Here is a 15,763-nt window from a genome sequence, read left to right as displayed (position 1 = left end):
AAACAAAAAAAGGCAGCCCAGATTACAGACCAAGACAATGAGCAAAAGTACAAAGGGTCTAGAAGCTTCTATCATGTCACTGACTGTTTGAGACAAAAAAAAACCAAGGCAGCCCAGACTAAAGACCAAGATAATGATTAAAAGTACAAAGGGTCTAAAAACTTGTATCATATCACTGACTGTATGAGATCAAAAAAAACCAAGGCAGCCCAGATTAAAGACCAAGATAATGATAAAAAATACAAAGGGTCTTAAATCTTCTATCATGTCACTCACTTTGTGAGATAAAAAAGAACGAGGTAGCCCCCATTAAAGAACAAGATAATAAGCAAAAGTAAAAAAGGTCTAAGAACTTCTATCATGTCACTAGATGTGTGAGATAAAAAAAAACAGGGCAGCCCAGGCTAAAGACCAAGATAATGATCAAAAGTACAAGGGTCTAAAAACTTCTATCATGTCACTAACTGTGTGAGATAAAAAAAAACCAAGGCAGCCCAGAATAAAGACCAAGATAATGATCAAACGTACAAAGAGTCTAAAAACTTCTATCATGTCACTAACTGTGTGAGATCAGAAAAACCAAGGCAGCCCAGACTAAAGACCAAGATAATGATCAAAAGTACAAGGGTCTAAAAATTTCTATCATGTCACTAACTGTGTGAGATCAAAAAAAACCAGGGCAGCCCAGAATAAAGACAGTGTTAATGAGCTAAAGTACAAAGGGCCTTAAAACTTCTATCACATCACTGACTGTATGAGATCAAAAAGAAACCATGGCAGCCCAGATTAAGGGCTCAGATAATGAGGAAAAGGACAAAGGGTCTAAAAGCTTCTCTCATGTCACTGACGGTGTGAGATCAATAAAAAACCTAGGTAGCCCAGATTAATGACCAAGATAATGATCAAAAGTACAACGGGTCTAAAAACTTCTATTATGTCACTGACTGTGTGAGATCAAAAAAAAAAAACCAAGACAGCCCAGATTAAAGACCAAGATAATGAGCAAATTACAAAGGGTCTAAAAACTTCAATCCCCTTCCCCAGACCAGCTCACAAAAACAGCACAACTTCGAAGACCCCAATCCCAAGAACAGAAGAACCTCGAGAAGAAACTACTCATCCGGGGCATCGCCGGAGCCGCCGCGGGTGTCGATGGCCCTCTGGATGTCGCCCAATTTGGCATTGATAGGAATCGGACGGTCAGGAATCGCCGGGGCGACCAAATCCGTCTCCAAGATCTTCACAATCTGGTCCATCAAGGGTCTGGCGTAGAGCTGAGGATGAGAAGCAAGAACAGCGACAGTTACATACTTCTCCAAGACAGAGCTCGGCCCAAGCTCGGCCATGCCCTGTTCAATCACGTCCAAGGCACGCCCTTCTCGAACAAGCGCCCAAGCCCAGTCCGAAACAAGCGAATTATCGCCGTCCCCAGAAGAGTTTATCGCCTTCCTCCCGCTAAGTAACTCCAGAAGCAGCACTCCGAAGCTGTATACATCGCTTCTTTCAGTCAGCTGGCCGTAGAGAGCGTACTCGGGAGCAACATAGCCGAGAGTGCCCGCGACCCTCGTGCTGACATGCGATACTCCGTCCGGAGCGAACCTGGCGAGCCCAAAATCAGCGACTTTGGGCTCGAAATCATCGTCAAGAAGTATATTACTCGCCTTGATATCTCTGTGAATGATGCCGGGATGAACGCTGTTGTGGAGATAAGCGATTCCTCTGGCCGTCCCCACGGCGATCTTCCTCCGGAGAGGCCAGCTCAGCCTGCGATCTCTCGATTCTCTGCCGAAGAGATGATCATGGAGGCTACCCTTTTGCATCAGATCACAGACGATGATCCTCTGATGGCCTTCGAGCGCGGTGGTGGCGATGCAGTAGCCACGCAGGCCGACGAGGTTAACGTGGCGAACGCTGGCGATGACTTCGACTTCGTGTCTGAACTCATCGTCGCCGGCCGCGGAGCAGTTCTTGAAGCGCTTGAGCGCGACTTGGGTGCCGTCGGGGAGGAGGCCTCTGTAGACGTTGCCGTAGCCTCCCTTGCCGATGATGTTCTTCCGGGAGAAGTTCTTCGTCGCGGACTTGATCTCGTCGATGGAGTAGCAGACCAGGCTGGTGCTGTCGCCGACGGAATCAAGCAGGATCGACGATTGCGGGTTGTCCGGGAAAGCTTTCTTTTTCTTCTTGTTCTTGGTGTTCTTGAGGCGGGTTCGGAGGAGGAAGAAGGAGGCGATGGCGGAGAGGAGGAGGAAGGAGGAGACGGCGGCAAGGGAGAAGAGCCAGGCGCGGGATTTGCGAGGTGGGTTTTGAGGGGGAGCGGGGGGGACGATGGAACTGGGGGCGAGGGTGAGGCCGAAGAAGCAGTCAGCCGAGGAGAGGTCGGAAGGGCCGGGGGAGTTGATCGCGCCGGCGACGTAGATGAAGGGGAATTGGGTGCAGTCGGAGACGTTGCTAAAGGAAGGCCCGGTGAGGAAGGCGCCGAGGCGGGTCAGCGTGGCGGTGCAGGGCGCGCAGGAGGAGCCGCTCATGGAGCCCGTGCAGGCTCGGGCGACGTCGGAGAGGGCGGAGGAGGAGGAGTTAGCCGCGAGAGACTCGAATTGAGCGCGGGAGGAGATGTTCATGCAGCCGGTGGAGATGGAGTCGGTGGAGAAGCCGCAGGCTTGTCTGGGGTCGAAATCGGGGAAGATGGGGGAGAGGAGGGGCTGGAGAGCGGCCCAGCAGGCGGAGGCGGAGGAAGGAGGAGGGAAGAAGAAGCCGGAGCTTCGGAGATAGTCGGATTGGACGAGGTTGATGCCTCGGACGGCGAATTGGCAGGGGGAGGCGCTGCCCGGGCCTTGCGGGAGGAAGGCGTCGGCGTATTTCTGGAGGATGGTGAAGTTGAGAGGGCAGGGCGATTCCTGCTGCGCCATGGCCGGCAGCCATTGGAGTAGGAGCAGGAGAAGAGGAAGCCCCATTCCTCTGCATACTTGGACTGTCGGGAAGAAGAAGAAGAAGAAGAAGACTGGGAAGAGACTTAGACCCGGAGGTTGTGGTAGCACGACTCTTGGGTTGGTTGTAACCGGCACGGTGTTTTTTGCCAATAATGAAAATAAAGTGATGAACTATTGGTGGGTCTACTAGCACAACCCTTGGCACTGTGTTTTTGCCAATTAATAAAAATAAAATAAGAAACTCTTGGTGGGTCTATGAGCACAGCCCTTGGGTGGGTCCTACCCGGTGGTGGGTTTTTGTTAATAATAAACGTAAAAAAAATCTCTTGGTGGGTCCCGGGGTTTTGAAAAAAAAAGGGGCAAATTCTACCCAACGTCACGAACTCCGTTTTTCGTTCAAAAAGTAGCACAAACTTTTAGTTTTGTTCAAAATATAGCACACGCCAATCAGAAGACGCCATTTGGCGTCTTCTTTTTTTGCCAGCGATGGTCCAGAAGCTGACGTGGAGTCCACCTGGTAGCCAAGTAGACTCCACGATGGCATCCACGCCAGGTGGACTCCACGTCAGCTTCTGGACTTCGCTGGCAGTTGCCGCCGCTGCCCGTCGCGGGTGGCCACTGCGGGCGGCCACCGCGGGCGCCCGTCTCTGGCCGCCGCCGCCCGTCGCCGCCCGCCGCCACCGTCCGTCTCCGGCCACCTCAGCCGTCGCCGGCCGTCCGTCTTTTTCTCGCCCTCGCTCACCCTCTTCCTCTGTCTTTCCGGTTTTCTCCTTCTCATCGTCTCTCCCTCTCTCCACTCGTTCTCTCTCTCTCGACCTCTCTCCCCCTCTCCTGCTCCTTCTCTCTCCCTCGCTCTCTCTCCTCTCCGTCTCACCCTCGCTCCAGCTAGTTCTCTCCCTCTCTCTCTGTCTCTTGTGCTCTCTGTCTCATTCTTCCACTTGTTCACTCTCCCTCTCCCCACATTTCTTAACACCTCCCTCTCGCCCTCTTCCCCGCTCTCTCCCTCTCGTTTTCTTTTCCTCTCTGTCTTTGTCTCTCTCTGTCTCTGTCTCTCTCTGTCTCTGTCTCTCTGTCTCTCTCTCTCTCTCTCTCTCTCTCTCTCTCTCTCTCTCTCTCTCTCTCTCTCTCTCTCTCTCTCTCTCTCTCTCTCTCTCTCTCTCTCTCTCTCTCTCTCTCTCTCTCTCTCTCTCTCTCTCTCTCTCTCTCTCTCTCTCTCTCTCTCTCTCTCTCTCTCTCTCTCTCTCTCTCTCTCTCTCTCTCTCTCTCTCTCTCTCTCTCTCTCTCTCTCTCTCTCTCTCTCTCTCTCTCTCTCTCTCTCTCTCTCTCTCTCTCTCTCTCTCTATCTATCTATCTCTCTCTCTCTCTCTAGCAGCGGAAAGTAAAATACAAGGTTTTCGCTTTAGATAATCCCGTCGTCTCTGATATTCATTGTTATTTGTTTCTTTTTCTCATGCGATTTCCAGCTCTGAAATATCGACGCTCGGAGGCCTTTCCAGAAAGATTTCTTTTTTATTTGAATTGGTTTCGGAGATCGGTCTGTAGGAATCTCAAAAAGCTGAAATGAGGGCCGTGGGTAGCCTCCAAGGCTTGGATTAAAATGAATCTTTCGCTCAGACATGATTTGGAGATTCGAGTTATTTAAAACTTGTAGGCTATACAATCTCGCATCGGATTGACCCCTTAAAATCATGACTGATATTGTTGAGAGAATTGTGTTTTCCTCATCTTCATCATAAAGTTAGTCAGATGCTTTCGCAGAAATATTTTAATCATTCCCAGAACAAATTGTTCACTTATATGATTATCATTCATTATAAAAAAACCAGAAATGTTCTTAAAATCAACTAAAGAGGAGTTTAATTAGGCCTATTGAAGCCCTCAATGGAGATCATCTTGACTTACCACCTTTCGTATGCAGAATTCTGAACTTTATGTTGCCCAGGTTTCTAAGATCATTCGTTGCATCATTGAGTGTATAAAGTTCTCTCCTTCGGTAATCTGAAAAATCTTAGACTCACCCATCAGGATTTATGTTTTCAAGACGTTACCTGAGCTTCCACCTCTCAGTTCTTACATACTTTATGAGATATATCTCCTTTGCAGTCCAACCAAAATCTCAATAAAACTCGAGGACAAGTGCGCAATCGATAAAGACGTCCTCGGCTACAACAATCAAACAATGGGTTTCTATTTTGCATTAACCAAGTTGTATGCCTATGATGGTCGCGAACTTAACGATTGCTATGAAACCTATGGCAATAAATCAATATTTCCACAAATCAATATCATCCCTCTCTCGTGCTCTCTGTCTCTCGTGCTCCCTCTTCCCCTTCTCTTTCTCGTTCTCTTGGTCTCCCATGTCGTTTCTCTCCCCTAAATCACTTTCTAAATCTTGTCTCCCCATCTCTCTCTCCCATCTATCTCTATCTTTTGTTATGTCTCGTCTCTCCATCTCTCTTTCATCTATCTCCATTTCTTGTTATATCTTGTCTCCCCATCTATCTCTCATCTTTCCCCATCTCTATCTCAAGGTATATCTTGTCTCTCCTTCTCTTTCTCTCCCACATATATCCGTTTCCATAGATCGTTGCGCACTGTCTCTCCATATTTCTTTTGTCTTCCTCCATCTCTAGTTATATCGTGTCCCCCGATCTTTTTCTCCCATTTATCTCCATCTCTTGTTATGTCTCCTCTCCATCTCTCTCATCTATCTCTCATCTATCTCAATTTCGTGTTATATCGTGTCTCCCCATCTCTCTCCCCATCTATCTCCATCTCTTGTTATGTCTCCTCTCCATCTCTCTCATCTATCTCAATTTCGTGTTATATCGTGTCTCCCCATCTCTCTCCCCATCTATCTCCATCTCTTGTTATGTCTCCTCTCCATCTCTCTCATCTATCTCTCATCTATCTCAATTTCGTGTTATATCGTGTCTCCCCATCTCTCTCCCCATCTATCTCCATCTCTTGTTATGTCTCCTCTCCATCTCTCTCATCTATCTCTCATCTATCTCAATTTCGTGTTATATCGTGTCTCCCCATCTCTCTCCCCATCTATCTCCATCTCTTGTTATGTCTCCTCTCCATCTCTCTCATCTATCTCAATTTCGTGTTATATCGTGTCTCCCCATCTCTCTCCCCATCTATCTCCATCTCTTGTTATGTCTCCTCTCCATCTCTCTCATCTATCTCAATTTCGTGTTATATCGTGTCTCCCCATCTCTCTCCCCATCTATCTCCATCTCTTGTTATGTCTCCTCTCCATCTCTCTCATCTATCTCTCATCTATCTCAATTTCGTGTTATATCGTGTCTCCCCATCTCTCTCCCCATCTATCTCCATCTCTTGTTATGTCTCCTCTCCATCTTGCTCATCTATCTCTCATCTATCTCAATTTCGTGTTATATCGTGTCTCCCATCTCTCTCCCCATCTATCTCCATCTCTTGTTATGTCTCCTCTCCATCTCTCTCATCTATCTCAATTTCGTGTTATATCGTGTCTCCCCATCTCTCTCCCCATCTATCTCCATCTCTTGTTATGTCTCCTCTCCATCTCTCTCATCTATCTCTCATCTATCTCAATTTCGTGTTATATCGTGTCTCCCCATCTCTCCCTCCCATCTATCTCCATCTCTTGTTATGTCTCCTCTCCATCTCTCTCATCTATCTCTCATCTATCTCAATTTCGTGTTATATCGTGTCTCCCCATCTCTCTCCCCATCTATCTCCATCTCTTGTTATGTCTCCTCTCCATCTCTCTCATCTATCTCAATTTACGTGTTATATCGTGTCTCCCCATCTCTCTCCCCATCTATCTCCATCTCTTGTTATGTCTCCTCTCCATCTCTCTCATCTATCTCTCATCTATCTCAATTTCGTGTTATATCGTGTCTCCCCATCTCTCTCCCCATCTATCTCCATCTCTTGTTATGTCTCCTCTCCATCTCTCTCATCTATCTCTCATCTATCTCAATTTCGTGTTATATCGTGTCTCCCCATCTCTCTCCCCATCTATCTCCATCTCTTGTTATGTCTCCTCTCCATCTCTCTCATCTATCTCTCATCTATCTCAATTTCGTGTTATATCGTGTCTCCCCATCTCTCTCCCCATCTATCTCCATCTCTTGTTATGTCTCCTCTCCATCTCTCTCATCTATCTCAATTTCGTGTTATATCGTGTCTCCCCATCTCTCTCCCCATCTATCTCCATCTCTTGTTATGTCTCCTCTCCATCTCTCTCATCTATCTCTCATCTATCTCAATTTCGTGTTATATCGTGTCTCCCCATCTCTCTCCCCATCTATCTCCATCTCTTGTTATGTCTCCTCTCCATCTCTCTCATCTATCTCTCATCTATCTCAATTTCGTGTTATATCGTGTCTCCCCATCTCTCTCCCCATCTATCTCCATCTCTTGTTATGTCTCCTCTCCATCTCTCTCATCTATCTCAATTTCGTGTTATATCGTGTCTCCCCATCTCTCTCCCCATCTATCTCCATCTCTTGTTATGTCTCCTCTCCATCTCTCTCATCTATCTCTCATCTATCTCAATTTCGTGTTATATCGTGTCTCCCCATCTCTCTCCCCATCTATCTCCATCTCTTGTTATGTCTCCTCTCCATCTCTCTCATCTATCTCTCATCTATCTCAATTTCGTGTTATATCGTGTCTCCCCATCTCTCTCCCCATCTATCTCCATCTCTTGTTATGTCTCCTCTCCATCTCTCTCATCTATCTCTCATCTATCTCAATTTCGTGTTATATCGTGTCTCCCCATCTCTCTCCCCATCTATCTCCATCTCTTGTTATGTCTCCTCTCCATCTCTCTCATCTTTCTCAATTTAGGTGTTATATCGTGTCTCCCCATCTCTCTCCCCATCTATCTCCATCTCTTGTTATGTCTCCTCTCCATCTCTCTCATCTATCTCTCATCTATCTCAATTTCGTGTTATATCGTGTCTCCCCATCTCTCTCCCCATCTATCTCCATCTCTTGTTATGTCTCCTCTCCATCTCTCTCATCTATCTCTCATCTATCTCAATGTCTCCCCATCTCTCTCCCCAGCCTTCTCCATCTCTTCTTATGTCTCCGCTCCATCTCTCTCATCTATCTCAATTTCGTGTTATATCGTGTCTCCCCATCTCTCTCCCCATCTATCTCCATCTCTTGTTATGTCTCCTCTCCGTCTCTCTCATCTATCTCTCATCTATCTCAATTTCGTGTTATATCGTGTCTCCCCATCTCTCTCCCCATCTATCTCCATCTCTTGTTATGTCTCCTCTCCATCTCTCTCATCTATCTCTCTTCTATCTCATTTTCGTGTTATATCGTGTCTCCCCATCTCTCTCCCCATCTATCTCCATCTCTTGTTATGTCTCCTCTCCATCTCTCTCATCTATCTCTCATCTATCTCAATTTCGTGTTATATCGTGTCTCCCCATCTCTCTCCCCATCTATCTCCATCTCTTGTTATGTCTCCTCTCCATCTCTCTCATCTATCTCTCATCTATCTCAATTTCGTGTTATATCGTGTCTCCCCATCTCTCTCCCCATCTATCTCCATCTCTTGTTATGTCTCCTCTCCATCTCTCTCATCTATCTCAATTTCGTGTTATATCGTGTCTCCCCATCTCTCTCCCCATCTATCTCCCTCTCTTGTTATTTCTCCTCTCCCTCTCTCTCATCTATCTCTCATTTATCTCAATTTAGTGTTATATCGTGTCTCCCATCTCTCTCCCCATCTATCTCCATCTCTTGTTATGTCTCCTCTCCATCTCTCTCATCTATCTCTCATCTATCTCAATTTCGTGTTATATCGTGTCTCCCCATCTCTCTCCCCATCTATCTCCATCTCTTGTTATGTCTCCTCTCCATCTCTCTCATCTATCTCTCATCTATCTCAATTTCGTGTTATATCGTGTCTCCCCATCTCTCTCCCCATCTATCTCCATCTCTTGTTATGTCTCCTCTCCATCTCTCTCTCTCATCTGCTTCTCATCTGTCTCAAGTTCGTGTTATATCTTGTCTTCGCATCTCTCTCTCCCATTTATCTCCATCTCTTGTTATGTCTCGTCTCTCCATCTTTCTCTCGTCTACCTCCATCTCTCGTTATATCGTGCCTCCCCATCTCTCCCTCCCATCTATCTCCATCTCTTGTTATGTCTATTCTCTCCATCCCTCTCTCATCTATCTCAACTTCTTGTTATATCTTGTCTCCCCATCTCTCTCTCTCTATCTATCAGTCTATCAATCTACGGTATCAATGTGCATCTCTCTCTCATTGATCTGTGTCCTACAGGGTATGCGATGGAGGGCGGCATCTCGATGAGAGGTGAGTGGATGGAGAATATCGGATGGTATAAGCGGACAAATAAGTGAATAGCGGAGGATTGACGGACTTGGAATTGAATGGTATCGCTGCAGGGACGGCAATTCGGCTGACCAAGGCGGGATACGCGGTCTACAGCGTAGAGTACGAAGGCCATGGAAAATCATCCGGCCTGCAAGGCTACGTGGACAGCTTTGATGCCGTTGTTAACGACTACGACGAGCATTTCGCCGGCAGCTGCAGTGAGATTATAATGATGATGATTGATGAATGTCATGCACCACCTCCAACTGGAAGGTACTGTTCCTACCCACTTTCTGTAACTCGGTCACATAGCAGGATAGCCTGTGATAATGCTCATTCAAAGAACCATGAAGAATCTTGCGCGCCCAGGACCTTGCATTATAACATGTGCCCCGCGAAACTATGATTCCATACTTTTCCAGCAATTCTTGCATCATATGATCTACTTTATAGTTCATATCCCTTCGAATAGCATCTAAGAAGTGTTCCGCGATCCAACGATAAGAAGCATCTAAGAAGTCTTCATTCCATTCTTCACTTAAATATCCATCGGAGTCACTTGAGCACACATCACTTGAATCCGAACCAAAAAGAAAACTTCGGTCATCGGCCCTATTTGACAAACAGGTACAGAAGCATAATGTAAATAATTATACAGAGGCAATTTGGTAATCAGTATGATACTTACATTCTCTTTTGTTTTGGCTGAATATCTTACAGCTGCACGACACAGGAGGATTCTTATGGCCTGCACTAAAATATCCATATCGAAGTCCAAATATGAAAATCTAAAAGGTCTATATCGATATCCAAATATGGAAATCCGAAAAATGGATTCCAATGTCGAAATATGGACATCGTGGAATGTCGATATCCATGTCCAATTATCCAAATCTAAATAACCGATATCGATATCCATGTCCCAATATCGATAACGATATCCAAATATGGATATTGGAGTATCCACACTGAATATCTTGCAAGTGGATGGAAATAGAGATTGCCGCGTTGAAAAGAGAGAAAGAGAGAAAAAAAGGCTGCTATACATGGCTGAAAGTGGCTGAGAACACCTCTCGATCTTCAATAGAGCGAGACTGTGAGGGAGAGAAAATCGATCTCCAATAGAGGGAAGACGATGTGAGAGAGAGTGAGAGAGCAGGCGAGAAGGAGAGAGTTCAGTAGGGAAAGATAGCGCGAGGGAGAGGGAGCAGGCTAGAGGGAGAGAGTATGAGAGAATATGAGAGAGAATGAGATAGGGAGAGAAGGAGAGCCAAAGTGAGGGCGAGCGAGCAGAGAACGAGAGGAAGAGAGAGGTGAAGCCGGAGGGAGGTGGACAGAGAGAGTAAGAGAGAAAGTGAGGGTGAGAGAGGAGGAGAGGGTGAGCAGGAGAGACGGTGAGAGAGAGGGCAAGAGGGCGAGAGTGAGAGGGCCTTGCGAAAGCAGAGGGAGAGCCGGTGGCAGAGAGAGGAAGGGAGGGAGGAATGGGAGAGTAGGATAGAAATAGGGAGAAAGAAAACGGGAGGGAGAGTGTGAGAGCGGGAGACATGGGGATATAGGAGCGAGGGAGAGCGAACGAGAGGGAGGGTGAGACCGGAACGAGGGAGAGAGATACAGGGAGAGAGCGGAAGAGAACGAGCGAGACAGAGGGCTACATCAGTAGCGGGAGAGAGAGAGAGAGACAGAGAGACAGAGAGACAGAGACAGGGAGAGACAGAGAGACAGAGACAGAGAGGAAAAGAAAACGAGAGGGAGAGAGCGGGGGAGAGGGCGAGAGGGAGGTGTTAAGAAATGTGGGGAGAGGGAGAGCGAACAAGTGGAAGAATGAGACAGAGAGCACGAGAGACAGAGAGAGAGGGAGAGAACTAGCGGGAGCGAGGGTGAGACGGAGAGGAGAGAGAGCGAGGGAGAGAGAAGGAGCAGGAGAGGGGGAGAGAGGTCGAGAGAGAGAGAGAGAGAGGGGCGGAAAGAGAGAGAGCGAGAAAGAGAGTGGGGATGAGAGACAGAGAGAACGAGAAAGAGAGAGGGGATGAGAGACAGAGAGGACGAGAAAGAGAGGGGGGGGGGAAAGAGAGAGAACGAGAAAGAGAGTGGGGATGAGAGACAGAGAGAACGAGAAAGAGAGAGGGGATGAGAGACAGAGAGGGCGAGAAAGAGTTTGGGGGAGAGAACGACCGCGGGAGACCAAGAGAACGAGAAAGAGAAGGGGGAGAGGGAGCACGAGAGAACGAGAGCACGAGAGAGGGATGAGAGACAGAGAACTAGCGGGAGCGAGGGTGAGACGGAGAGGAGAGAGAGCGAGGGAGAGAGGAGCAGGAGAGCGGGAGAGAGGTCGAGAGAGAGAGAACGAGTGGAGAGAGGGAGAGACGATGAGAAGGAGAAAACGGGAAAGACAGAGGAATAGGGTGAGCGAGGGCGAGAAAAAGACGGACGGCCGGCGACGGCTGAGGCGGCCGAAGACGGACGGCGGCGGCGGCAGCGGCCGGCGAGCAGCGGCCAGCGAGGGGCGGCGAGGGGCGGCGGCGGCGGGCGGCGACGGGCGGCGGCGGCCAGAGACGGGCGCCCGCGGTGGCCGCCCGCGACGGGCAGCGGCGGCAACGGCCAACGAAGTCCAGAAGCTGACGTGGAGTCCACCTGGCGTGGATGCCATCGTGGAGTCTACCTGGCTACCAGGTGGACTCCACGTTAGCTTCTGGACCATCGCTGGCAAAAAAAAAGAAGACGCCAAATGGCGTCTTCTGATTGGCACGTGCTATATTTTGAACAAAACAAAAAGTTTGTGCTACTTTTTGAACCGAGTTCGTGACGTTTCGTAGTAAGCGCCCAAAAAAAAGTGTGTCGTAACCAAGATGGCGGGAGGGGACAAGGGGATGGATGCATCTACAGTCTTCTAGGGGCCCTTAGCTTATGTGCATGATTGTTTGGGAGGGGACTACAGCTTGATTTGGGATGGTTATCATCCCCATACTGCATTATAATAATTGGGGTTGTTTGGAAATTGTCCCATCCCATCTTGTATAGAAACCATCTCATCTGGTCACTATCTCAAAGTAATTTGGGATGGATGCATCTAGAAACTTCTAGATGCCTCGGGCGTGGGCCTGTCAACCTATCACTAGAGTGCACAATCCTCTGGGATGGGATTAAAGGGTGGTTAGGGACGGTTATCATTCGTATGCTGCATACCAATAATTTAGGCTCATCTGAAACCATCCCGTTTGGAAATCATCTTGTTTGGAAACCATCATGACTGGAAACCATCCCATCTGGTAATCATCTCATTTGGAAACTATCCCCTCTATGAACCATCCAATCTAGAATCGTGATCTCATCTGTCGCCTTGTGTCTCATACCCCGTGAGGATCTGACTTATGCTCTCACTCAACTCACCTATATGCATCACATATGTGTTGAACTTTCCTTCTAAATCTAGGATTGTTGTCGTAAGAATGCCTATCATCGCCTTATTTGTTTCTCATATTGATTTTTCAAATAAATTGTTTCTTGTATTTTATGTTTTCACCAGATTGCTTCCTAGCGAGAGATCGTGATGTTCCTTCGCCACAGCCCTGGTTTGGAAATGTCTTGTCATTCCCCAATGAGATAAAAAATTTCACCAAACTGTGTACACTTTTTTCGTAATTTAAATTAAGTGTTCAGTCCTTTTCGACATGGAAACTAGAAGAAAAATGAGAAGAACTGAGTAACTAGAGGGATTCACAATGTGAGATCAAAAATAATAATTTCAAACCCTGCTTATCTTTGCATGTCAATGCATTCATTCATTCATCTAACAGAAAATGAATAAGAATAATGCACTCCACTTCGTGAATCTTAAATGTCATTTGTTTTCATCATAATTGAGGTGCACTAAATTATCAAAAATAACTAATAAATTCATTGTTCTAGTTTGTATTTTTTTAGTTTTGTGCTCTAGCTAATATTTATATTGGGGGAAACAGTGGGAATATGGGTTCACTATCCATTGGTTGGACGCCAAGTGGAAGCTACATGAGCTACTTCTTTCCCCTCAGCTAATCAAAGGATCACATACTGGTGAAAACTTACCAATTATCATCCTGAAAGTCATTTACGAGTGCAATATTGAGGCAGAGCTATGCTCCATTACTATGGACAATGTGTATAGAAGGATTTAAGTTTGTGAATCAACATTTTTTGTGGAGCCCACATACCTTGTATCGCCCACATTCGCAACCTTGTTAAGGCTGGATAAAAAGCAATCATAATATGGTGTCACCATTGAGCAATGGCACAACAGAAAAAAATGTAAATACACCAATAGATGGATGGCAACACCCAAAACACAACCTTTGTGAGTGGCAATTGCTTGAGATAAAGGAGTACATTGTCCTCTGTAAAAGCTTGAGAGTCTGGATTCAATTTCATCATTTGTATCCCTCTTCCTTGTTATGTGTCTATTTTTCTCCAAGTTATATTTTCTCTTCAATTTGATCATATGATCATTTTTTTATTATTCTCAATTTTGTCTTGCGTAGAGGCAGACTTACCAACAAGGGCAAGTAAGGGGTCGATCCACGGAGAGGCAGAAATTTAATTTCAGAATTCTTTCTCAAGCTTGGGATGAAGAAAATGATTTTAAACGTGAAAAATACTAAATTTTTTTTAAGATTAAGAGATGTTTCTAGATTTGTTGGTAATTTTCAGAATTCCCTATGTTTTTAATTAAGCCAAAGTACAAGGAGAAACACAAAATTCAAATTTCTAAACTAATTTTTCTATTTTATCTTAGCAAATTAATCAGAAATAAATATTTTAGAATTTTCTGGGATTAATTCACATAAAAAACACAACTATTAGCATTAAAAATGAGAAATAGAGATTTTTTTGAAATGTTTTATGTGTTAAAATGACTTTAAATAGCTTATATTAATTTTCTAGATTTTTTTCAAAATTTTTGGATTTTTTTAACGTAGAAAACAATTTTTTCCGATTTTGTAATTAATTTTAAATATGAAAAATGTGAAATTTACCTACTCCGGCGATCGCCGGAGCGGCGGCGGTGGCGGCAGAGCGGCGGCGGCGGCGGCGGCAGCGGCGGCGGAGCGGCAGAATGGGCCGGCGGGCCTGGATTGGCCCGTAGAGGGCTGGCCTCCGTAGTGGGTCAGCCCACTAGGGTTAGCGCAATTTGGCTAAGTCAAGACTTAGCCAAATTGGGCTGCTTATTGGGCTCAACCCAATGGCCAGGACTGAGCCGAATTTGGCTAAGTCCTGCACAGGACAACCCTGTGCCCTGCGGTCTTGTGCGCTGGCTGCGCACGGACCGGCGGGCAGAGGGCGGTCTCTGCCACACAGGCACTGCACGGCGCTGCACGGCACCGCACGATGGCGGCTAGAGGACAAAAAATAAGTGCTTTGAGAGGATAAGAAATGATATTTCAATGCAATTTTTTTTGGGATTCGAAGTAGGGAATGCAGGAGGATCTAGAGAGATAAAGGGAGAAATTTTATAGTGAGAGAAAAATGTTTCTAGAGAGATAACAGGTCGAAATAAGAGGATAGAGAGAGAAAATGAAGAGATAGAGAGAGAAAATGAAAAGATAGTGTAGAGAGAGTTTGAGAGTGAATTTGAAGGTGTAGATGAAGGAGATTTTTTTTTGAAATTTTGTGGTGATGAACTGTGGATATGGATGGACGTCTAGAGAGAGAAATAAAAGATTCTAGAGAGAGAAAGGGCCGAAATGAGGAGATAGAGAGAGAAAATTAAGAGAGAGTGTAGAAGGAGTTTGAGATAGAATTTGGATGAGCAAATGAAGAAGATTTTTTATGAAATTTTTAGGGGAGTAACTATGGATATAGATGAAGGTCTAGTGAGAGAAAAACCCTATTTTAGAGAGATAAAGTGGAGAAAATTAGTGTTTAGAGTGAGAAAGTGATGGATTTTAAGGGTAAATGGATGGGAAATGATGGAGAAGGTAGAAATCTAAGATCCTCAAGCTTCAATGCAAGTTTACTGAGCCCTCAATGCTTCCTCTCAAGTATGGATCCTTATATTTCTCCAGGATCAGGCATTTTTCAATGCAAACAAGAGACGAGATTAAGAGAAAACTTCAATAAACTTACATTAAGCAGGTTGAACAACCTGGATTCTGAAAAATGCCTTGTCCTGCTGGCCAGCCACTTGCTAGAGCACGTCCAGAATGAGGGAAAATGAGGGAGAAAAATTCTATTTATACATTGTGAGAATTACTAAAATACCCCTTTGGGCATTATCTATTCTCTTTTCTTGCCATTTTGCCTCTTTTTCTCCATGGGTTGAGAGCTTTGCCTTGTAATTTCCAGTTTGTTTCTTTTGTAATGTGTTTGCAGGCCCAATATGTAGGTCAGGTCGTGGTCCAAGACCCTCTGGTCTCTCCTTTAAAATCCCACAATTTTGTTTCATCATTTGCAGCCCATTTTGATAATCACTAAGCTCCCAAAATCCTTCAATTTTTCTCATAATGATATC

General features: G+C 45.8%; 1 protein-coding gene across 1 annotated transcript; it reads right to left on the bottom strand.

Moving 5' to 3' along the window:
* Positions 1-904: 904 nt before the first annotated feature.
* Positions 905-3,065, bottom strand: RKF3 (receptor-like kinase in in flowers 3). The gene has a single exon (XM_078585004.1). It carries the CDS (start codon positions 2,949-2,951, stop codon positions 1,113-1,115), a length of 1,839 nt encoding a protein of 612 aa, XP_078441130.1. The 5' UTR covers positions 2,952-3,065; the 3' UTR covers positions 905-1,112.
* Between the last annotated feature and the right edge of the window lie 12,698 nt (positions 3,066-15,763).

Source organism: Wolffia australiana, chromosome 1 (genome assembly GCF_029677425.1).
Source record: "Wolffia australiana isolate 7733 chromosome 1, ASM2967742v1".
Classification (NCBI taxonomy): Eukaryota; Viridiplantae; Streptophyta; class Magnoliopsida; order Alismatales; family Araceae; genus Wolffia; species Wolffia australiana.
The sequence above is the reverse complement of the archived record's forward strand: the minus strand, read 5'-3'. Positions and strand labels throughout refer to the sequence as shown.

What these genes read in the sequence shown, in the direction of transcription:
- RKF3 (XM_078585004.1), bottom strand. Translation starts at nt 2,951, where the DNA reads ATGGGGCTTCCTCTTCTCCTGCTCCTACTCCAATGGCTGCCGGCCATG.